The sequence below is a fragment of the Cottoperca gobio genome, chromosome 1 (genome assembly GCF_900634415.1).
Source record: "Cottoperca gobio chromosome 1, fCotGob3.1, whole genome shotgun sequence".
Classification (NCBI taxonomy): Eukaryota; Metazoa; Chordata; class Actinopteri; order Perciformes; family Bovichtidae; genus Cottoperca; species Cottoperca gobio.
The window spans coordinates 11771523-11797098 of record NC_041355.1 but is presented as its reverse complement, the minus strand read 5'-3'; the positions used below and the strand labels follow the sequence as shown (position 1 = coordinate 11797098).

Genomic DNA, 25576 nt, shown 5'->3' with positions numbered 1-25576 from the left:
AATTGGCCTTGCCTCTGGCTCTTTACACCCACCCTTTCTCTCTCTTTCTGTCCCTCTCCCTCGCTGAATGGCTCTCTTTGTCTTTCTCAGTAACACGCAGTCCCCAGCCGATTAAATGTGAGGAATTAGTAGTCAATTTTAGCCTTCCACACACACAAACACACTAAACAGCTTAGGTTGGTGGGGCACTGATTGTGTTGTTATTACAGTTTACACGTCAGCAGCGTGTTTTAAATTAATTTTTGTTCACCCTTCACTTGATAACTGCTCCACGTGTTGTCTCTGAACCACCGAGCTGCATACAATAACACTCTTACACAGGATTTCTTTTTTATAAATAAATTGATTTAATAGATGACAACAATAAAATTTCAACATTGCTTTTCTTGTATGGAAGCAAAATACTCAAGTGAATGTATAGCAAACACTTTACAAAACTATCCAGAATTATACAAAATGGAAGAAGCAAAGATGTGACACAATGCATTATTTCTTACATAAAAATAATAACTACATGGTAACAGGGTCAGTATAAAATAATAAAGTATGCGTCACGTGTCACGTAATAAAGTTGAAGCCTGTGGTAATGACCATTATTCACATTGCTGAAGAGGAAGAGGGCCATTTGGACACAATATAGGAAAAATCTGTAAAGACGAAAACATGCTTTTGCAGTGCAGAGCGGTCGTACATGTGATTCTAATCCTTAAGTAGGACCCAAAGCTGGCCAATTATCTGAAGAGATTTGGTTGAGACTTTGTACTTATAGATTTTAACTCAGTTATTGGAAAAATCTGATGCAAATTAGCAAAATGTTAGGCACTTAAAAAGCAAAAAAGAAGACTGAAGCGGAGGTTTACTGCTGTGAAAATTTGAATACCTTCAGCATTATTTGATCAGGTATCCAGTGTCGTATTTCTCTTTTGCTATTGGCACAAAATGAATAGAGTTGAGGTAAGTGTCCAAGACTGAGCGTTAAGCTGCAATACATCTTTAAGAGCTCTCTTTCCCTCTCTTTTTCCTATTTTTCCCCTTAAATGCCTAATTCTTCAGTTGAGTGAGGTTAATGTAATGAAAGGACTGAGTGTGTTATCTACAAAGAAAAAAAAAGGTTGCAAGTATCCTTTTCTGGCCTCGAAAAAAACAACTCAAGGGAACATCTTATTGAAAACAAAACATGCTTTTCCCAAAGCAGTGGTGCAGATGTATTAGTGTAATATCAAATCAGTCACAATAAAGTTACACCCTAGGATATCAACAATGACAATAAACTTACTACTCATATAAAATAACACAATAACATCAAAAACATCTGCTTTAGTTTGGTTAATAAAATCTGATTATGTCAGTCTAAACCCGTCGCCTCTGGATCAAATCAGAGTCACTTATCAATGAATCTGTTCACTCTCAGTGTCTCACGCTCTTGTATACAAACTTTATACAAATTATAACATTTATGATGGCACACGTTTTTTAGGGTTTATTTCATTTTTGATTGGCAGTTGACCCATGATTCACACTTTATATTGTGTGAGTTTGTGGCTGTTTTTTTTTTTAACTGTAAGGCCCCGTGGATGCGTCTTGCATTATAATGGCTAAAAAAGTAAAAACCTCTAATATAACATCAATATGGCACGGGCACACACACACATACACACAATCACACACTCACATTTTTGCACACCCACAGACACACAGATCCACTCACACACTTCCCATATTTCCCTCTGCTCAGCTGGTCTCCCTCAAGGTCTTGTGAGTGTGGTGTAAACAGGCTGCTCCCAGTGCGTGGGGCTGTGAGAGGGGGCCACGCTGGAGGGGTCTCCTATGGTAGTGTACAGAGGCCTCTGTGAAGGGCCCATGTAGGAGAAGGCTGAGTATAGCCCCGGGGCCTGGCTGGAGTGGGCATAGTACGCCCCGGGGGCCTGGTGCTCTCCGTATTCGAACTGAGCCCTAGAGGCCAGTGAGGGGAAAGCGGAGCCATAATGGGGAAGGCTGAGCGGGGTGTAGGTGACATGGGTACCTGAGGAGGGAGAGGACGAGGTGTCGGCATAGTGGCTCCCGGCCACAGACTCACTCTTGATCTGGGCCTTAGAGGGGTCGGAGGAAGACGGAGAGGCTTGAGGCTGCTGTTGCTGCTGTTTGGAGAGCCACGCGGAGTGCCCGCTAGCAGCAGCCAGGGCGTAGGCGTAAGACGAGGCCGAAGATCCAGCTGAAGGACCCACGGTTCCACTCTGCGGGTGGCCGTTTGGAGGAAGGTACTGGTCGAACTCGTTTACGTCAAACGGCTCGATGTTGGACATCACCTCATGGCTGATCTCGCCAATGTCCATGGTTCCAAAGTCGATGTGGGGTTTAGCGCTCGATGATGAAGGACCGGATGCTCCTTCAGATCCCACCCCGAGGGCACCCCTGGATCCCCCTGATCCTCCGGCCGCTCCTGCTGCCCCCTCCCTCTTGGCATCTGACAGTTTCCCAGACTGGAGCTCTGTCTTTGGGGTGGTGGGGGGCGTGGGCGGGCTGTGACCCTGACCTAGAGGAAAGAAGAGAAGGGACAATGGTGAACTTTGACATGAGGTACAGGAAGGTTTTGTCACATTTTAGTCTCAATCTGATTTAGAAAGGCCTGAAAAATGTGTTCCCCTTTTTTTCTTGACCAAATATCTCTTAAAATAAAAAAATGTAAATGATGGTTCTTGTGACTCCTACCAGCAGGATGGTGGTGGTGATGGTGGTGATGCAGATCACCCAGGGGAGACCCAGCCCCGCCGTTGTGCTCCAGATGCAGGGTTTTGTAGTGTGACTGGGAGTGGCTGGCCTCCCCTTCCCCCTGGCTGTCGGACTCACTAGCAGCAGCTAGTTTGCCGTTTTTACGTCTCCGGGGCTGGTACTTGTACTCCGGGTAGTCCTTCTTGTGCTGTTTCCTCAGCCTCTCCGCCTCCTCGATGAATGGCCTCTTGTCGCTCTCGTTCAGCAGCCTGGGGGGAGACAAACAAGGAGTGTTTTTTAGTCTTACAGGCCTTCTGTATTAATGTGAAAGTATTTTTCTTGGAATATGTCTGAAAATTATAATTATTGTCGCATTCAACCCCGTGTGAAGAGGATAAGCAGGCTAAAACTCAGCATGTATGCTGGATTTAGGTCACATTAAACAGTAGACATCATATTAAAGGAACACAAAGTTAATTTCTGTTTCAAAGTGTTTTCTTTTTTTTTACAATCGCAATAGTTTTGATCTTACAATTTCTACATTTGAGTTGTATATCTACGCCCCCACTTATCCTTCACGCACAGGCGACACAGGAAACGTGCCACTGTATAGCCACACTGTTCTTTTCTGAAACAACCACCCCATACAAACCTCCACAGTTTGCCCAGGGTCTTGCTCAGCTCCGCGTTGTGCAGGTGGGGGTACTGGTCTGCCAGTTTCCTCCTCGCCGCTTGCGCCCACACCATGAAGGCGTTCATGGGTCTCTTTACGTGGGGCTTAGCTTTGCTTCCGTTGTTAACGCGCACCGGCATAGGCACAAGTGTCCAGTCATATCCGTCCAGCACCTGGCTGACCGCCTCCCTGATGCCGATCGGGAAGCGATCTCTCTCTATCTCCGAATTGGCTGTATCGCCTCCATCCTCCTCGCTGCCATCCGCGACACTGAGCGAGGTCAGCTGCTGCGGCGGCCCGGTCAGAGGTGAGTCCTGGTGGGGTGGCGCTCCGGGTTGGGTCGGTGACAGTGAGTGACCATCGTCTGATCCTCCGGGACTCAGTTCCGCCTCGGACAGGCTGTGCTCCTCGCCGGACATTTCTATTAATTTTTGTACTTTCAACTAATGACAAGACAACCCGCGAATGCAAACTTGGCTTTAGTAAGAGTCCAAACTATTCAATATAATTGATTAGTTTTAATTGAATAAGATGTCAGGATTCTGCGACGATCCCAGTTATTGCTGATTCTTTTCAGGGAAAGCCATAGTGCTGCGTAAAAGTGTCCAAATCCTTTCCACCTTCGGTTGGAAATCCGGTTCAGCAAAAGCAGTTACACCTAAAAACCATATGAAGTATAACAGAAACAATTCAATCATAATTAAGTCCATACATGGGAAACAATCTAACTTTTGTTTATGCGAATCAAACATTATAACGTTGCTAAATAAAGTGAGTTGTGACCATATAACGGAATCTGAAGCCATTAATAATTCTATTGACCTAATAATGATAGCCTAACGCTATGAATACGAACGAACCGCATCCAGAACATTTTTTTTTAATCGAATTAACGCTAAACCTCTTCCAATAAAAATAATACAACTGGCACATAAACAGGCCTGCTGATATGAAATATTCAGTTTTATCATATACATTTTGGTTTTTAAAAATTACATAACTTACCAATTTAGATGTCCAGTGGTTCAACATGGGAGTGTGTGTGTGGCTGACTGTAGAGCCGATGAATGGCTGCTCTGTGTGGCAACGTCGGAGCTTAAAGAGCGCCTTGTGAGGAGGACTGGAAGAAAAAAAAAGTGATTGAAAGTGGAAAACATTCCCAGAGAGGGAGCATTCCAGCACACTGGCAGCCCCGCCCCCCGGCACCGCATCGCGCTCTGATTGGACCTCTAATTATCCCGCTGCTCTGTGATTGGACGGGAGCATTTCACTGTTAATGCCCGTCTGTCCATCACTGCAACATTTCCAACAGAGAAGAGGTGAGATTTTTACATCGGAGTGGTTTAAATGGCTCTACAGTGCGCCCATTTAGAGGCAGGAGAAGGCCAGCTTTGTTGGACGTGTTGACATGTTATATCAAACAAATAAACAATCATGAGGAGAGTTATTGCCTCGTGTGGTCACGTTCCTCAAAAAAATAAAAATGCTGCTCTGATTTAACCGGATTCAGGTTAATACAGGAAACAAATCCTACATCTTTGGGATATAATCTTTAGCCTATAATACAAAATATACATATTTTAAAATTGATCTGAGAGCCAAAAGTTAAGCAAAAAATTAAACTGGATCTAATCTTTTAAAGAAAATATAATAAATATATAATAATGAATCAGGTATGTAGGAAAGGCTTAGTGATCAGAATTGTCCTCATAACATCAATGATAATAATCCAGCATAACTAAAAACAAAATAACCAAAATAAATGTAAAGTAGGCTATACATTCTAATTACCTAGCTAACTATAGCGTGGAAGCAAGCTTAATTGAATCATCAATTAACGCAACTTTTTCAAAAGCTTTATTTAGAAAGGATAGGGTTCAGCAAAAGTATGCAACTTTTTTTGCAACTATGTTAGTGTACTACTATAACACATATTCACTCACACACGTTGTGTTTTTTATGAAATGTTAGTTTACAGAATATATATTCTGTATTAAAAATGTTGACGTCCTTGATCAGAGGTGCTCTACAGCTTTAACATCTTGAGCCACTTCATCAATCATGTACAATATTGAATTATAATGTATGGTTCTGTATGATGCTTGCATTAAACATGAAACGTTTCCCACTTTACATTAAAACACTGTTCACTGGACAGTACTCAAAGTACGAGACAAGAAAACGAAATATAGCGTCAGAGACAACATAACTTTAAAAGTTTGTAATAGCTAGCTTACTTAGTCTATATTTACTTCAAAACTAATGTTTTTTAGGGTCCTGGACACATGCCAACCAGTCTCTGTTTGACTTCCAACCACACCCACAATAGTGATGTCACCCAGATAAAAAAGTAGTGATTGACAGGTAGCCTTGTGTTGGACTAGATTTTAGGATTTAAAAAACGTTTATTTTTCAATTAAGCTAAATGGCAAATAATGCGTAAATACATCACTTTTGCTGAAGTTAGTGTTTTAGAAATCACCAGGTTAACTTTAATACATAGGCCTTTCTACCTTGTTCATACATAGGCCTTTCTATCTGACAAGCAGAACAATGGGAAATTGTTTAATTCAAATAACAGTAAAATAAACATAATTCATTTATCAATAATCATATCTAATGGTCTAACCAAGCTGTTTTCTGAGAAAGAATGTCTGAAAGAGCTGAAAGAGCTGAAAGCTGGATGAAATGGAAAGTGAAATGTCTTTTGACTAATCCTTGAAAAGGATTTCTTGAAATCATAAATCCAAGTCATTTCTTATAATTCTCATAAATTAAATGACAAATACATGTAAGACCTTCTCCTTCTCGTTGCATATTGTGCGTAAAGCAAGACTGCAGCAGTGAAAAAGTTGATTTGTACACGCTTGCATGGCCATGATTTGTGCCGTTAAAGCAGGGCCTGACGGGAAGGAAGAACATCGACTTCAGCAGCATCTGATGCGCACCCGGACACACACACAGACACACACACACACACACACACACACACACACACACACACACACACACACACTCTCTCTCTCTCTCTCTCTCTCTCTCTCTCTCTCTCTCTCTCTAAATGAATGCAACAATAACCCCTGTGTGTCCGTTGCCTCTCATGTTGAGCCTGACTCTCAGTTTGCTCTCTCTCTCTCTCCTCTTTCTTTGCTCTCTTTGTCTCCATCTCAGGTGAATTGTAGCCATGTGATCAAACGCCCAAGCCTCTATCCATTAACCCTCGTAAATGAAAAAATGGGGAACAAAAAGCAGTTTTGTGCTGCAAACATGGAAAAAATTGATAACAGAGAGCGATGTGTGCGTCTTTCTCCCCTTATGTCCGAGCATAGACACAAGTTGCGCACACATAGAAAATACTCTGCAGCAGACGGGCCACATGGATCTCTCCGTTTCTGCCCCTACACTTTTCTGTTTCTAAATACTCTGTGCAGCACCGGGATCTGGGCCTCGGAGGTGCTGATGGTAGGGGGCTTGTGTTTGGGGATGAGGGGGTGATGGGTTGGTGGTGGAGGAGGGGGGGGAGACACCTCCATGCTGCACCCCACCGACAAACCAGCACCACTGGGATCCTGCATGAGGCCTCCGAGGCTCGTGAAGTGAGTGTTTTTGTCTATATGAGGAGGATTGTTTTGCAGGTAAATGTGTTTGAAATATGCGTGTCATTTAGCGGCTTGTTCATTAGGTTTCCACAGACCGGGGGGGTGGAGGAAGCTGCGGTTTTATGGAGAGTGTTTAGTTAGTGCAGCTAGATGTTTATGGCCCCCCAGGGGGTCTGTCAGACGGAGCTAGGTGGCTTTTATATCGGCAGTCTTGCTTAATGCTTAACAAAATGTAATCATTTAAATTCAATTTAGCATTTAATCTACTGAGTTAAAAAAATAGCCGCATAACATTCTTATATGATATATTCCGCTATTTATTAATAACTTCATCATGAGGTATTAGGTGTCTTTATGTTGCTATAAACTATTATGTGACAATGTAGTGACTTCGTATGACACTAACAATTCGTGGACATTATTATATCCTGTCGCCTCACTATTAACTAAACCATTATGTATTTCTCGTCGTGGTTACTGTATTGTTGCTATTATTTTCAATAGTTTGGAATAAGGCTGGTTATTCCTTTTGGTGGTTCCGTTTCATATTAAATTAGTTTTATTGGTGATGTTGGAAATTTGATAAATTAATAAAGAGATTTATAAGTTAGAATCATACAGAATTATCTGAACTGTTTTCCCCTCCAGAATCATATATATATATATATATATATATATATATATATATATATATATATATATATATATATATATATATATATATATATATATATATATAAACGTGTGTTTACTCAAACGGACTGCCATGCCTTAAAACGGAAAACAATTAAAAACTATATAAGATTGTTATTATATTAGGTATACGTATCTTTTAGGTATTATATTTTATATATATATATATATATATATATATATATATATATATATATATATATGCATGCCTGTGTGTATATATATATATATTTATTTATTTATAAATTATAAATGTACTTACAATGTAGCTTACAGTTATTAGAATCTGTAATAATCGAACAAAAAATTGTCTAAACGAGATATCCGATGTTTAATGAAGTCTTATCCATTATTATTTAAATTCAAAGTTATTTAAGACATAAACATCTATTTCTTTTAACGAATGAAATGTTGAGGCGAACTTTTCCGTGGTGCGTTTACGGTCTTTTCTTTAATCAATTGTGATCGTGTATGTCTCAATAGGCCTCAGAAAGTTGCTAAACACTTGTACAGTGCTCACGTTATAGTTTCGTTGGACTACGACTAACTTGATTAATATTTTTAAGATGTTCATTTTGATAAATACTGTATGTGGTTTCCTGATAATGTTGTCACTTCCTCATGATTTGCCTGCAGGTCTTTTGTTCTTCAGATGGAGTTTAGCCTAGAAAATAGGCCAAATGTTTCTCTGATTCAGCTGAGTTGTGTCTTTAATTCTCAAATACTTGTCTTTAAAATATTGTAATTTCAAATAACTTTATATTTTGATTCTACTTTATAAAAAAATATCATATGCTTCCCCCTTTGGGCCTATTTGTATTGTAGTTCATCAGAAAAAATGATGAAGTTCAAACTTGAACTTGGCCTTGTACAGTACGAGTTAAAACATCAGAGACTGAGACATGTGATGTCATACTCCTTCTGTTTAACCCACATAGCCTGTAGTAATGTGCACCAAGCACTGAGTTAATACTACAACATAATCAACTAATGTATGTATGATAACCTCTACATTTAAACTAGATTAGAATCTAATGCTTCAATGTGAGATTCAGACAATCAAAGTGGTGTTTTGTGCATATTCATTATCTATCATTGATCCAAAATATATTTTAAAGTAGTTTCAATGTCACAGCTTAGTGATCAATATATCAGAGCTAAAATGCCAACATCTAATTTCAAAGTTGCATTTTTCGTTCTTTAAAAAATAAAATAAATTTTGCCTGTTTTATAGGAAATCCAACAACTCGTGGATATTCCACCTGTCAAATCTAAAGAAATATCACCTATTTGTTCCTTTAAGATGATTTGTTGATCTCACATTTCTTGGATTCTAAACTCTCCACGCATGTTCAGACATTTTGTATGTCCTGTGAAACTATCATGGGCCCTCAGGGCAGCTGTAAGTTGTTAGAAAATAGAACTCACATGGTCGCATCAGTCCCTGTGCTAACCTGCCATGTGACTGCTTTAATGGGCCTCTCCATGGCTGCACAGACCACTGGGTCACAAGAAGCCCGTTTCCTGCGGCTCCTGGGAGAGAGCGGGGAGAGGATGGGAGGACATGGTCTCATGATCAGCAGGGAGGTCAAAAATGATGCTCAGCAGGGAGGTCAAAGAGTCAGCCTTCAGGTGCACACTTAGTCATGGCCGTATTTCATTAAATAGAGTCGCCTCCAGGAATGAGCTCAAGGTTTACTGAAGAATATTTTATATTATAGATGTTTCTAGAGAGAACATTAGGTGATCAGGGGGCGGAAGGACAAAGAAAGTAGAAGAGGAAATAAAAAGAGAACACCCTTTTTTCGGCTTTGGCCTTAATACTTGAACAACCCCCAGGGGAAATTCCTGAAATCTGACGATGGATGGAAAGAAAAGGAAAGAGAGAGAAAAACAGACGAGATGCAGATAGTGTGAGAGAGAGTGTGAGAGGGATGCAGATAAGAAAAGCATGCACAGCGGTCAAATATTCACATGCTGGGTCACATTCTGCATTAAATTGATGTATAATTGGTGGAAAGCATTCATTCCCATGTCAATAGGCACATTTTGGCCTGAAATGAATGCCGTCATTTGTTCTGAATGATGACGAACTCGACAAAAGGATCCAAAATGATACGTCAGAAATGTCCAGGGATTGGAGCAGAAGCATGTTTTCTTCTTTCTTAGCCTCAGACTTCATCACATGTCCCCGTTAGATGAAAATGTAGAGTCTATCAGTAGATACAAGGCCTTTTCTTCTGCTTTTGCTTCCCTCTGCGTTGCCTTGGTTTGTGTGTTAAATGCCATTTCCTCTCAGGGTTTGTGTGAAAAACAGTTGAAGCCATTGCTTTTCCAAGGGGAATTCCAGCTCTGAAACAAGACTATGAATTAAACTGAACCTCATGTGACTCAAATGTTTTGACTTTCACACTGCAGTGTACATCTGGTTAAGAACTTCTCCTCCAGCTGATGTCTGACACCCCAGCTGTAGTTTTACAAGACATTCTTGAAAAGGCAGACAACATTTGAGGGGATTATTTGCGAAAACATTTCAGCACCACATTGTAACTTGCTTTGGCGCTGTAACACACAAGTATTAGCACGTGGAATAACAAATGTGTGGAAAAACAAGGCTGAATAAGGACAAGGACTTCTAATAGATCATAAGATCATTTCCGTGACCTGTTGAGTGGCTCATAATTTTACTCTTATTTTGAAATGATGTTTCAAACAAAGTGATGAATTTGATCCCACTGAGGACTGCAGGTGTTTTCTGGGTTCATCACTTGATTTATGCATCACGCAGACTTGTGAGTGTTGATGATGCAGTAACACGCCATCCATGGGGATGAATAAAAAATGATTCTGCTATCTGACCCCTGTCACTTCTTCTTTTTTTTTTCCATTTTCACCCAGTAAATTAGTGCAGCTGCACCACACTTAAATAGGTCCCCCTCTTTTTTCTCTGGGAGTGTATGTGACCGACCATGAATCCTCCCTTTGTGCTCCGTCTGCAGAGTTTCCCCCCTCTATAGTTTCTTGCCTTCTTGGTCTTTTTTATTTAGAGAGAAGAGGGGCTTCGGTTGCGATGGCGGCAGCACTGGTGAGGTGGTGGTGGTGGTGGTAGCGATGATGGCGGGCGGCGGGGAAGAGGGGGGAGCGGGTAACTTGTTGGACCACATTCCTGTGCAGCTGTGGAGGCTGGTGCAGGGTGGGGGGTGGAGGGCAGAGCAGGATCATCATTGCATTGCAGGGCATCATGAATGGCCTATTGTTCGGTGGTTTGCTGTGTTCGCATCTCTTTGCCACAACTTCAGTCTAAGAGAGAAATGGAGCAAAATAAAACGAATAGAGAGGCAGAGAAAGACATTTAGGAGTAATGTGTGGTACTGATGAAATGGAGAGATTAGAATCACATGGTAGATAAAGTAAGAGTGTGAGAGAAAATCTAAGAAATAGGCCTCACATTTGTGCGTCTGACTCAGATGCAAGACGATGTCAAGACTCAGAGTGTGATGGTGATGATGAAGATGGGGATGATGGTAACATGGACAATGGTGGCATTCATATTGGGACTCTATGACGGTTTCAACACGCTGTTTAGTCATGCATATATGTCGGCTGTTAGCTACACTTAAAATTCTTCCCTGCGGTGGTGCAAAGATAAAATACACAGTTGGAAATGTTTCCTGACTTTATTATGAGAATATAATTCCACTGAAACTGTGTTTCTGTCTGAAGGAATTTACAAAAGTGGTATTTGTACATATTCAACTATATGGATTTGAAATGTTTCTGTTAAATGTGTGGAAACATGATTATTGTACATTTTTTTGGTTATTGAGCTCCTGAGTTTTTATTACTTTTGCTGTCTTCTAACGTGTTGCCTGGATTGCTTGAGTGTCTCTATGTGATTATTTAATAACATTAGTTAAGTAAAATAAAGAGTAGATTGATCTGAACCGATCAGAGACTGCAGACAACTTTATCTAAGACTTAGGACATCACACCACCATTGTTTTCATTAACAAGTAATCTGCTGAGGATTCATCATTTAGTCCTTTCGATTGTCAAAAAACTGTGAAAAAAACGCTCATCAAAACTTCCAGAGTCCAAGGTGACGTCTTCAAATATCTTGTTTTGTTCGACCAAGAGTCCAAAGACATTTAGTTTACAATGATATATGAATGAAAGGTGGAACATCCTCTCATAGTAGAAGCTGGTACTGGAAAATTATTGTCTTACAAAATGAGCTAATCAATTATCAAAATAGTTTTAGATTTAGATTTTTCTGTCAATTTACCAATTATTAATTGACTGACCTGCCTAAGGAGCTGGCATCACTCACTAACGCTTCTAATTCTGGTACTTTGTGATGTCTTTGGTAGAAAACATTAACAATACAGCGTGTGTTGAATTAAATTGGCATGAACTGTTAATGAATATGTTTGCTTTACTTTGTGGGACTCTGCATCTTTACAAAGCATCTTAAAATGTATTTGTTTTCTTTGACTTTGATTTTCTAGCTTCTGTTTTGTGGACCGTACGCCTAATTCACCTCCTCTGCGTCTTTTAATCTATCTTTGTATTTTCTTCCTCCTGTAAAACAGCATGTTGTAACGTCAGTTTTTATTGAAGCGCAGGAAATCTGCCAAAACAAATTCTTTAATGCATCCGTTATGAAATAATGTACATACCTTAAAGGTTTAAGACAATTGCAAACATGGAAATAACTATGATGTAACATATTTGATCTGATATGGTATTTTATTTGTCTTTTCTAAAACCGCAAATAAAGTTTGATATTGTATGAAAACTGAGAAATCTGTGTCTGGATTTTTAAAAACCACGATAATACTGAGTAAGGGGGGGATGGGGGGTATAAAAAGAGACAGAGAGAAAGTAGCGCAGACTTTCCAATCATGAGTTCTTCTCAGAACATTTAATTAGTCTGTGTGAACTACAGAGATAGAGGGCCTGAGGGGTCTGAGGAAAAGATGTCTACATGAAAGAATCTGTTGTCAGCGCAGAGGGAGAGATAAAAGGCATCAAGACAGAAAGATGGATGGGATATTTGGGAGTAGAGAGTGAGAAATATGTTGATTTATGACTTCACTCATGCCTGTAATTTTAATTTTAATTGATTTGTTTGTTTCTCATGGACATGAATGAATATGAGCAACCTCATTTTTCCTTTGTGTAACAATAGCAGATGAGTGTAAGTCACATGGCTGGTAAAGGGCAGAGAGCTTTCCGCTGGTCAGATTGACAGAGAAATAGCCTTTACACACATACACACAAGCTGCCAGACCGACAGGCAGAGAGGAGCACAGACAGGTGTTCAGGCTCACACACTCATAGCAGACAGACAGGCTGCTGAGCAGATAGACAGACGGACAAGTGGAAAGTGTGGGATAATCGGAATCAAATTTGGTGTAATTAATTTGACTTGGTGGGCTGCTCGGGTTGGTCACATTACAAATACAAAATTTGAAAATCTCCATAAAATATAGTGTAAAACCTAAATTACTTGAATTTTTAAGAAAAGGTATTCAAATTTAATGTTGTGGTTAGATCTGAAATTTTGTATTAAAAAATGCAAAGCTACAAAATTCCAGTTAAAGATCATCATTGCATTGCAGGGCATGAAAGACCTATTGTTCGGAAGTTTGCTGCGTCCGCATCTCTTTGCTACAACTTCAGCCTAAGAGAGAAAGGAAAAAAGAAAATGGACAGAGAGAGAAAGAAAGATATTATGCCTAAAATGTTGTATACACTTCATTTGTCCTTCGGCAACAACAAATTATTAACACCAAAGATAAATCAACAAAAACATTACGATGTATGTATTATTATACCAGTTATACCATTTTACCAGTTGAATTATTAGTGATGCTTCTGCCAATCGACATTGTGTTTTAGTGTTACTATGCACTATAAAGCTGGAACATCTGGGCAGTTTCCTCCTTTGACTACTTGGTAATGCAGCCTTGTACTAAATTACATTACAGTATCTGTCATTAATCATTTCAAATCATTTTTTGGGGTGGGAGGGGTGGGCATTTTTGCGGTTATCTGACAGCAAACAATTAGAGAAATGCAGTGGGAGAAGAAGTACTCAGATCTTTAACTTAAGTAAAAGTAGCAACACTACAGTGTAAAAAGTATTACCATCAAAATGTACTCATAGTACAAAACTAATGGCTTATTTCAGAGTAATATATAATATATTACTGGATTATAATTATTGATGCATTAATGTGTGCATCACTTTAATGCTGCAGCTGGTGAAAGTAGATATAATCTTTATACTTTATATACTGCCGGCTTGCTTAACCTATAATAAAAAGGGTTCATCATAAGACGATTTATATTTTGTACTAATAATCTAAATTTAGCAAAATAACTTGAAACTAAACCAATAAAATAAATGTACTGGAGTAAAAAGTACAATATTTGCCTCTGCGATGTAGTGGAGTAGAAGTATAAAGTAGCATAAAATGGAAATACTCAAGTAAAAAAATGTGTACTTAAGTAGAGTACTTGATTAAATGTACATAGCTACTTTCCACCACTGGAGAAGTTACTGGAAATAGAGAGAGATCGACGAGGGGCTGACTTGTAACAAAGATCAACAAACAAATCAGAGACGTTAGATTTACATATTTTTATCTATATAAAAGCCACAGTTTAGCTGTTGAAACATTACTGAATGTGCTGATGTAAGCCTGTTACAGAAATACAAGATAGAAGAGAGCAGACAGACAGACAGACAGACAGACAGACAGACAGACAGACAGACAGACAGACAGAGCAAGAGACAGACAGACAGACAGACAGACAGACAGACAGACAGAGCAAGAGACAGACAGACAGACAGACAGACAGACAGACAGACAGACAGACAGACAGACAGACAGAAAGAAAGACGCACTGACAGACCAGAAGATGTTTGCCCTGTGGTGCTTCCCAGCCTGGATCAGTCAAGCCTCCTCTGGTGAGCTGAGCTGTGTTGAGCAACACACAATGCTCCTCTGTCCCCCCAGCGAGCTGCTTCACAGCTCCACAACAACACACAACAGCTCATTATGGAACCAGAGCTCCCAGTGCCTAAATACTGTCCCCTGCTGAGCACACACACACTGTCACCAGCTCTGGTCGCAGAGCCCGAGGCCACTAACAGCCAGTGAGGCCAAGAGAGGGCACGCTGATATGCAGGGTGTCACACACATGAAAGCCCACGCACACACTCACACACTTAACCTACATGAGGATGAACACACACCACCTTATTAGGCAAGATCCAAGTCAGCCATTAGAAGTCTTAACAAAGGTCAGGGAGGTCACCCAGCTGCTCTGCCTTTCGGACGCTGATGACAGGGGGGTGTGACGGTCCGGGTAATTAACCAGCATCAGAAAACTGCTAGGGAGAGAAGGATGGGGGGACAGCAGGGAGAGAGGCAGATAGATAGATAGATAGATAGATAGATAGATAGATAGATAGATAGATAGATAGATAGATAGATAGATAGATAGATAGATAGATAGATAGATAGATAGATAGATAGATACTTTATTCATCCCGAGGGAAATTCAGGCATCCAGTAGCTTAAAACATTTACACAATTAAACAATTACCCATCTACCTCCCCCCCCCCCTCCCGCCATTACAAATTTACATTTCAAATAAGACTTAAAATAAAATAAAAAGTAAAATTAAGTGATATTGAGATTGACAGGGAGGGGGAAAGGACTTGTTAGAGTTGCCAGGAGACGATATTAAAACACATCAAAAAGTGAGGGGGATTCCCTCTGACTGTTTACTGATCATACAAAGATTTAAGTCAAGAAGTTCTCACCTAGTTTGGTCTTGTGACGGCTTGTAAAGACAGCAGAAGAGAGCAGCAGGGAGGATTAGAGCATGACATCGCTCTAATTATCAATCATGTTAATGAGTAACAGTGGTTCCCAATCTTAAAACAAAGGAGTGTCTAATTGCAACCTTTTGTCACTGGTTGCATGCGTCTGTGGGATTTTAGTCTATAAACTTTCCAAATTGTTAATTAAATAACTTTTGGAAGTCTTAAGATGTATAAGCCTACGCAGTAATTCACGGTAGAAAAAAGAATGTAAAAAAAAGGAAAACAAACCTACAATACAAAAACATTTGTTTGCAAATGTATAGTTTTCATTCATTCTGAAAAAGGTAGTGCGGCAAACTGTTCTTTTTCCTATCCAATTATAATATCTTGTGACAACTTAGAGAGGCTTTGACCCGCAGCTTGGGAACCAATGTCCTAAAATACTCAAATTAACCATTAACTAAAGAAAAGTTCTTGAAACTGGTATAAAGTCATATTTCGAACGTCCTGATACTGACTTTGGCACAAAGTAGAATAACCAAAACCAACAAACCCACATATAAATCAGTTCAGTGATTAATACAACGCCATCATACATTGTTGCTCACTGTGGTGTCATGGTTCAACCACATGGGGGAGCTTGTACAACAGATAGCCAGAAACACTCCACATTGCAGTTAGATAGACTTCAGTGTCTCCTCATGGTGTTTTTGTGATAAGTATCTCTGTCTCGCCACACTTCTCGTTTTGTCCCTCTTGAGCCTTTCACCTTTCATCCCTGTCTGCCCAGTTTGTGTGTGATGGAGGCTGTAGTGTTTGTCATTGTTTCCATGGCCGGCGTGATATGTTTATGCGCTCCAGTCCAACTTCCTCTCAAGTACAGTGCACACAGCGCACTGCAGAGGTCAGTTTCACAACATTTTGTTTAATGTGTTGTCTTGGTTGCGTAGCAACAGAGTTCATGTGAGGATGTACTTCCCGTAGCAACAACAGGAAGTCAGAAACATTTCTAAAAGGGTTCAATCATAGAAATTAAACTGTTTTAAATATCAGGGTAAATCATAGGGAGCTTCTATTTCGCCTCACGTCTCAAAGGTTTTTTCAGTTCTTACCATCTTCATCAAGTGTTTTTCAATTACATAAAAAATGCATCACTTATGGAGCGCCCTGGGAGCTGAAAGTATACAGCAAATCTTTGCTCAAGTTGAAGCTTTTTCAGCCCACGCAGACGAGCTGCCAAGAGCAAACATCTGTCGTGTGTTTCATAAACTTTGTGTGCAGTCGCTGCCTCTAAAAGTGCGTTCTGTTTGAACACATAACTAGATTTTGACTTTGGACATATAATCATAATTTATGACACATCTAGATTACACGACAACGTGAAACCCAGTTAATATTGTTATTGAGTGGTGCAGCTTCCCTGACAAGTTACCAACAAAAAGAGCCAACAGCCAAGCTAGCGGGCCTGTCAGCCTTTGAGCTAAATGCTAACGTCGGCATGCCAATATGCTAACCGTGACAAACATGCTAATGTTTAATGGGTATAATGTTAACCATGTTCACCATCTTAGTTCAGCATTTTCTAAAATAGAAGTAAATACAAAGCAGCCTACAGCTGAGGCTGGTTGGAACGTCATAGATTTGCAGATTTATGGTCATAAACCAAAGTATTAATTTAACAAATTAATACTGCTCATCCTGATGATGGCAGTAGATGAAAATACAAATAATAATCCTGAGGATGAATGTCTGTTGAAAATCTCAATTTAATTCAACTAATAGTTAAGATATTTCAGTCTGGACCAAAGTGGTGGACCGACCAACCGACACTGATTGACTGAATTGACCTTCTCTTGAGTGAATAGAAAACAATTGACTGTTAGGACGCCTGCAGTTCTGGAGCCTTGCAGCAGGTGTCTGCTTTGCCAAATAAGATTTGTGTGATCTAATCAGAAACAGGTGGTAATTATAATACCTGGGCTGTTGAACCAGTGAGAAAATGTGCAATAGAGACTCAACAGAGACAAATCAAGCAGCGACAGTTTTTACTGTTGTTTATTAGGTGCTTTGTTCATACAAAACAACACACTGTTGCAAAGTGTTTGTATCTATTAATAAATGTAATCATAAAGTGCTTGTTTTTCAACTGAACATGTTTGAATTCTGCTTCATGGCCCGGGATTTAAATCATTTGAACTTGTTGTCTATCGTGTAATAAATAGCTTATTTGTCAAATGTGTGAAGTAACAGAACTCAGGCAGGAAGATAGAAGTTAGAAATTCATAAATAATTTATTTTTACATAGAGAAAATAATTGTGTTGAAGTTTGAGCATTTGTGTCATGCTTCCTTTAAAATAAATGAATCTGTATATGATGCATTATCATTTCAAAATTAAAACAAAAGCATATTATATATACAAAAACTGAAAGGAAATCAAGAACAAAATGCTTGACTTAACTGTAGAACATACACTGTCATACTGAATTAAACAAGAAAGCAATAACGTTCTCAAGATACCTCATGATTTGAGAGAAATACCCGGTCATGTTTAAAAGTAGATGAGCTGTGCGTTGTTTAAATGCTGATGTTACAACTGAAAGTGTACAGTACCTGAAATAAGAAAAAGTTATGAGCTAAAGCTGAGTGGATTTTGTGACAGCTGCAAAAAAATAACCTTCTCTTCCTCCAGATGTACTGTTTGAATTGCGTCCTCCATCTTTTATTTTTACGCTAGTTCAATACTTTGGTTGGATGCACACAGACAAAGAGAGGAAACAAATGGAAGGGCAGTTATCACCATTGTTTAAACCCCTGACTCTCTGCTGATGTATAAAGGTAGGGTGGGCTGTAGTCTGTCAAGGCTGATCTGATTCTCTGTGTCCAGAACACACAGCATATCCACCGTCTGCTCCTCCACAAATGTCTCTTTGAAACCCAAGTGAATGTCCTCTCTCATCTTTACCTCTCTGTCACTTCTTATGTTCAGGCTCCCTGCCTCCTCTTTCACATTCTCCTCATCCTCGTCATCCCCGCAGCACAAAGCTACCTCGTTCTCGTAGCAGAAAGCACTGGGAGAGTGAGGGCCCATGAGGTGGCGGGTTGCCCTGTGGGGAAATGGTGATGGAGACCGGGAGTAACTCGAGCTGGAGGATGAGGACTGCACCCCACGACCCGTCATCTGACTCAGTTCCCTGGCACAGCAGTGAGGCGTAGATGGCACTTCATAGGACTTATGGAAGCGGGAGTAGTCCACGTGGTAGCGGTCACCCTTCTCAAAGACCACAGGCTCAAAGCGATGACCCCACAGGATCTCCTTGGACAAGTAGGAGCTCCGTGCTTGAGTGGTCATAGCTGTGGCCTCCACCATCCCCTCCAGGATGACCACAATCTCAAAGTCTTCCTTGAGCAGGTCTGAGCGGCTCAGGTTATACAGAGGACTGTTCTTGTTGATTTTGTGGACCACCACCAGCGGCGATACCAGAAATAGCCGATCCAGCCCGTCGTCATAGCCGACATCAATGTCTGTTTGCTCCAAAGGGAGGTACTCGCCCTCCGCTGTCACATGTGGCCTAATGAGCTGAGCACGCACATGTGCTTCGACAATGTGGCTCTTGCGCATGTTCCCAAGGCGCCACATAAGGCACAGCTTACCATCTCGCATAGCAATGACGGCATGATGCGAGAACAGCAAGGTCTGTGCTCGCTTCTTGGGCCGCACCATCTTTGCCATGATGGTGCCGATCATGAAAGAGTCAATAATGCAGCCTACGATGGACTGGACCACCACAGTCACAACAGCAGCTGGGCACTCTTCAGTGACACACCGGAAACCGTATCCAATGGTGGTCTGAGTCTCTATGGAGAAGAGGAACGCCCCAATGAAACCCTGGATGTGAAGAATACATGGTCGCCATTCGTCTTTTCTGTTGCTTCGAGGATCCCCTTCCTTCACTGGAAGGCGTAGGTTAAAGTCTCCATGAATGAGCGCCACTCCCCAGAAGATCACGCCAAACACCAGCCAAGACAGAAGGAAGGTGGTGGTGAAAATGAGCAGCAGGTAGCGCCAGCGTATGTCCACACAGGTGGTGAAAATGTCAGCCAGGTATCGTCGTGGCTTATCCTCCATGTTGTTGAACACAACATTGCACTGGCCGTTCTTCTTAACAAATCGGCTGCGCAAACGGCCGGTGCCCAGATCCAGGCCCAGACGACATGAAGGGGAAGCACGGCAGCTGTTGTGGATGATGGGCTCATTTGTCACTCTCAAAGACAAAGCCCCTCTTCCCTCATCACTTCCTGGACACTCTCCTCCTCCTTCTTCACCGCGCATACAGGCCCCCGACAGTGTCTGCTGAGTCAGAGGAATGTGACCATTGTGGAGGCCCAGGCTGGAGATCTTCAGAGCATCTTCATCTGTGGAAACGATGCTGTATCTGGAAGAACAGAGGGGAGAAAATTAGTTGAGGGGAATTGATAGTTTTTAAAGCTGGTCACTATTGCCACCACTGTCAAACTCTCCACTCTATAAGTATAATGTGAAAGAACTGTAAGATCAGACCTGTTGCTGAGCTTCCATGCTTGTCAATATTTTCAAACTGTTTTTTACATTTTATGTAACAAGAGAAAAGGCTTTGAGAATGAGAACTAATCAATGTGTTTGGTTAACAAATCTTGGGTAACATTGGGTTGGGGTTGCCGGTATGTAAACTTCCCCAAATCCAAAAAAGAGTAGGAAAGAGCTAGCATTAGCCTAAACTTCCAGAATTGGCTTGCACACGATGGGGAAATACTACACAATGGATATACTTGTGTTTTTGTTTTTGAAAAGATATAGCCTCCTACTATCTTTAAATGGAGAGTCTCTTACTACAGCCCCATGAACACTGCTTCAACATGTGGAGAAATTAATTGGATGTTTTGGTACATATGTCAGATTTGTAAAGGGTTTATATCTATAGCTATAACTATACATACTATTAAATTTCATGCTGCATTAAAAGTCAAGTCATTTATTTTTCCACTTTCTAATAACCTATCAAGTCCGCAGATATAAATGTTAATAAGCTATTTTTAAACGGTAATAAACTATTAACTCGGCAGTTACACACATAAATAATTCTCAACAAAAGTTAGTAAGTCGTCTGCATAGAGTATAAATGTTATTGATATAGTGTTTTTGCAATAATCCATCGAGTCTTTTAAATGTTAAAAGGCTAATAATTGATCTATTAAGTATTAGTTAATAATTTATTAATCATTATAAACCCTTTATTAAGTGTGACTTATAAAAGCATAAAAGCTGTACAGATATTTTTTATATCTGCAGTAATATTTACTTTTTTTTTCAGTAAGTGAAAAGAATAGAAATAACGTAACATTTATTTTTCCTTTCTTCAATAAAACAGTTGTGGCCAGTTTTATGCCCCATCCTCTCTTACCTATTGACTCGCACCGCTCCCATGGCACCGGTGATCATCAGGCTGTGTCTGCGAGGGCAGTAATGTAGGTTGGGGCGGGCAGTTCCAACCATTAAAGTACTGTTGCTGGACAGGGAGGCAGTATGAGCTCAGGTCTGTCTTGTATCCGTTATCAGCGCTCCCTTCTCATGATACATTTTCTGTGAACAAAAAAGACAAAGAGGACATTTGTTTAATCATCACAATGGTAAAGATAAACAAAACAAAAATGTTTAACAAAGATAGCTAATTCCTGGAAAAAATCTAACAGACTAAGAGTCTAAAGCCATCCTAGCTGCTCTGTGAGGCTGTACTCACACAATAGTGCTTTGAGCTAAATGCTAACATCAACATCCTAACATGCTCACAATGACAATGTTAACATGCTAAAGTTTACTGTGGCATGTAGGTTTTACCATAGTCAACTTTGTTTAGCGTGTTAGCATTAGCAGTAGCCTACAGTTGAGGCTGATTGGAATGACATTAGTTTTGCAAAAATAATTTTTTATTCCAAAGTATTGGACACTGTATTCAGTATTGACCTGAATGTCTGGACATCATTTCATGGTAGATCATCCAATCGTTGTTGAGATATTTTAGTCTGGACCAAAGCGGGGACCAGGGGACCAGCCGACATTGCCATACATAGTGCCATGTCATTAGCATGGCTACAAATCAGGAAAATCAAATATTTCTCTTCAGTATGTAAATGTTAGCCTTGCCCTAATGCACAGAGCAGACCAGACAGTTTTGTGTAATGAAAGCTTATTGATTAGGTCCTTGTCAGTGGTTAGCCTTAGGGACCTTCAGGCCAACCAGTGGTGGAAAACCAGACAGGCAGTGGAAGGGACAACGGTCTAAAAAAGAGATGAATCCATGGTAATCTACTGTTAGAGGAACAATTGATCTGCTCTTTGGCCTGATGACAAGGTTGGAGGGGGATTTTGCTCGGCTTATTATGTCAGCAAGTTGGGAACCAGAAGAACCAAAAAGTAACGGGTTGCATAACGAAGAGAAGGCCAATCACACGCAACACAAATGGGGCAACAGTGTTTTTTGTTTTGCTGTACGTGAATCACTTTGGCTGATTTAAATTAGTTGACAATGATGGATTGCCTTGGGAAAATATCAGGAAAACAACTGCAGTTTGAAAGCCTTTGTTCAATATCAAGCACACGCAAATAGAAACACACTTACGCACATAAACACACACGTAAAGATTTTGATGGGATTTGATGTCATGTAATGTGGGTCATGTGCATCCTTGTGTGTGATGCTTCCAGACACTTTTTCCTGTTACACCAAGGACAGATGTTACGAACTGGTGGCTGATTAGCTGGATGAAGAGTGATTTTCGACTGGATAATCCCAAAAGGACAGATGATTACGTCATCTTGATAACTCCCACAGCTGGAGGAGAGTGTCCTCTACGTGAAGTCACAACCTTTGCTTACAGAGTCCTTAAAGATGCCAGCTAATATGGTCAATGGAGGTCAGTGCCAGCAGCATCATGTGCAGGATCAGGACAAAACAACTTAGTTCAAATCAGTTTGGATTTACGATGGAGACATGAGTGAAAGACTGCATTGTTCTTATGAAATGAATTTTACTTTCATTTTACATTATTGGCGAGGAGCACTCTGGGGTTTTCATATCAGTATCAGTTGTAAGTGTTGTATCTAATCTGTTTCATGTTTTCATTTTTTAAGTTGGTTTGTATTTCCTTGTCACACCGAACATGTTGTCCATCCCACATTGAATTACAAGGCTATTAATCAATCATCAAAAATATATAACATGCCTCTGCCGGTATACAAAACCAAATGTAAAAACCATAATTTACAACATTAAATGTATTTCTAAATACTTTAAAATATCACATTTATGAAAGAAAACAATTGTGCACCAAATAGCAGATGACAGAAAAGAATGGCTGCAAGCCTGAAGTTCATCCTTATATGTTTTTTTCTGTTTCATATTCACAAATAACAAAAAATAACTAAACAAAGCATTATGTAGCTCCCAGATAGAGGACAAAAGAAAACAAACAAGAATTGTTTTTATAAATAATTGAGATGGCACATTTGACAAAGGTGTGGTCAATCAAGTTAACTTAAGTTAGACATAAGACGTAAGAAATATTACCTTTGTAAAGATGACTGCAATGGTTACTTATGGTTGAAATGTCAGAGAGGTGTTGATTAAACTGTTCTACTGTGTAGCTGTTGGTCAAAATCTCTTAATGTTAACAAAAGTGAAAAATAATTTGTGTTTTCTCCCCCATGATTCAGAGCCTCTCTTTAATGGGTTCTTCCTTGGCTCATGCTCGACCCTTCCACCAAGTTTCATGAAAATCGGGCCAGTAGTTTTTCCGTAATTGTGCTGACAAACAAACAAACTGCACCTCAAACATAAACTCCTCGACGGAGATAATAATGCCGTATAATAGTAAAGTGTTGTTGCCATGTCGACCAGCAGGTTTACGGTGTAACAGAATTTTAAACAAGCAACAAAAAACAACAAAGACGCGCTCCACACCCAATGTCCACTCATTGGCTTAGATAAATAATAAAGATCATGATATCATGTTGTGATACATCTCCATGACAAACTCCAGAAAAAAGTAGACCTTGAGTTGGGATGTTTTTTTGTCAAAACACAAACTATGACTTTTAAAATTACATCAATTTAGGAAAAGATTAATATGCATAGCATCTGTTGCAGGACCAATACACTGGCTTCATGTTATTCATCAAAGACCTAATCTATATTTGTTGCACGTCCTTAGTAAAACATGTTCACTGAACTAGCTTTGTTTATATTGTAATTTATGAAAACCAAAGAACTGCCAGAATGTAAAAGCTAAAGTTAGTTTGTTGGTGTAAATGCTTTGTTTTATTAATGCTGATGACTCTACATAAATTGTGTTAATCTGCCAAAAATGTATGCGGATAGATAACCGAATGCCTGACATTAAACACCGTCATTAACTCAATATTGCCACTAATGCAGACAACTGGTGTCAGTATATGCCTGAAAAATGTTTTTACTTCTCAGCTGACGGGGTCTCTGGGGGAGACTGGAAGTAATTAATGGTGGATCATGTCTACTATATTAGTCGTCTCCATAGGAACATCTCTCCTCTCTCTCTATGGGGCTGTGTGTGCGGTGATGGTTTATCATGTGAGACAACTTGTGAAGAGGAGGAGGTAAACCTGTCGAGGAGAGGAGAGAGAGGTAAATAGACCTTGGACTCTCCCTTAAAGGAATTCTTCACCTCTAAAATCATCATTTGTATACCAATTACTCATGCTGTGTTATCTTCAATTTTTGAAAAATTGCCTGAACAAAGATTCCAAAAACTGAGAAAATACTCGATGACTTGAAGTAAAATGGGGGCGGTGTTTGACAACAGCAAAGCTATATCAAAACATCCGTTTACGAACTCTTATACAATACTTAACTATTTAATACACTTCCTGATAAACAGTCTCACACGGGCGCAGGCACGCTACTCGTCCATGCGAGTACTGTTTATACAAAATTGTTTTAAATAGTAGCGCTGAAGTAAGGAGGTAGGTAATGAACATAAAACCATTTACTTCAATTCATCAAGACTTTTCTCCGTTTTTTTATTCTTGGTTCACCATGGAGGCATGCGATCAGTTTTCTTCACAAATTCAGGGTGACACAGGGTGAGTAACTGATACAAATGGTCATTTTGGGGGTGAAGTATTCCTTTAAATTAACACCTGCACTCATAAAGAAGTACCAAAACCCGCATTACACCACAGCGCTATACAGATAAAGATTATGATTTTTACGCAGTGTGTTGAAGACTCTCTGACGTAGCACTTATTCAGGTACGTCAGAGGACCTAAACTGACATACAGTATATTACAGCATAATCCCATGCAAAGGAAAAGAATGGAGGAAACCCGTGTCAAAGACCAGATTATTATCCCTTAATCTCAAAATCCAAACAACGATATAAAAGGTGGATGGCAGTTGCTGCGTGACCTGGTTTAAGACCTTTTGTGTAATCTGATGATATGAGAAGGGGAGGGAGGGGTAAGGAAAGAAAGAAAGAAAGAAAGAAAGAAAGAAAGAAAGAAAGAAAGAAAGAAAGGTTATAGGCTCTTCCACATTGGACAGAGTGTGAGAAAAGAATACAGATTAAGATGAAGAGATTATGACGTCAATTGATGTCACTAAAACGTGTAATGCCATTTACAGATAAATAGAAGACTTACACACACCAAATGTGTAAATGTCTTTCTAAGAGATAAAATAATTTGTAGGTTGATTCACTTTCGTTTTTCCTCTCGTCTTCTGTATCTGTACAACACGATGTCTTTAAACTGACATTAAGAAAGACCTAGATCTCCCTGAGGGCAGCAATGGGATACTAGCCCATTTGTGTTCTCTCCACAGGGCAAAAACAATTACAATGCAGTGTTGGCATGCAACGAAATGCATTGACTCAACTGCTGTACTACTTTATACTTCTGTAATACTTAAATTCAGATTCTAATATTGCCCTTTTTACTCTGTTAGTTACTTTAAATTAAGATATGTAAAACATATGTTTAGTTTATAA

The 25576-nt window shown here is 39.9% G+C and overlaps 2 protein-coding genes across 2 annotated transcripts in view; both read right to left on the bottom strand.

The window, feature by feature from the left end:
• Positions 1-335: 335 nt before the first annotated feature.
• On the bottom strand, positions 336-4503 carry LOC115009162 (transcription factor SOX-10-like). Its single transcript, XM_029432963.1, has 4 exons — positions 4388-4503; positions 3362-4040; positions 2710-2978; positions 336-2533 (listed from the first exon to the last, which is right to left on the bottom strand). Exons 2-4 carry the CDS (start codon positions 3799-3801, stop codon positions 1746-1748), a joined length of 1497 nt encoding a protein of 498 aa, XP_029288823.1. The 5' UTR covers positions 3802-4040; positions 4388-4503; the 3' UTR covers positions 336-1745.
• A 13052-nt stretch (positions 4504-17555) lies between these two features.
• Positions 17556-25576, bottom strand: part of LOC115008313 (ATP-sensitive inward rectifier potassium channel 12-like) — a 9245-nt gene continuing 1224 nt past the window's right edge. Inside the window, exons 2-3 of the mRNA XM_029431850.1 lie at positions 20959-21137; positions 17556-19953 (exon numbers count right to left, since the gene is read on the bottom strand). Of these exons, the coding sequence (XP_029287710.1) occupies positions 18324-19953; positions 20959-21050 (1722 nt within the window). The 5' untranslated portion in view covers positions 21051-21137 and the 3' untranslated portion in view covers positions 17556-18323. The remainder of the gene's footprint in view (positions 19954-20958; positions 21138-25576) is intronic.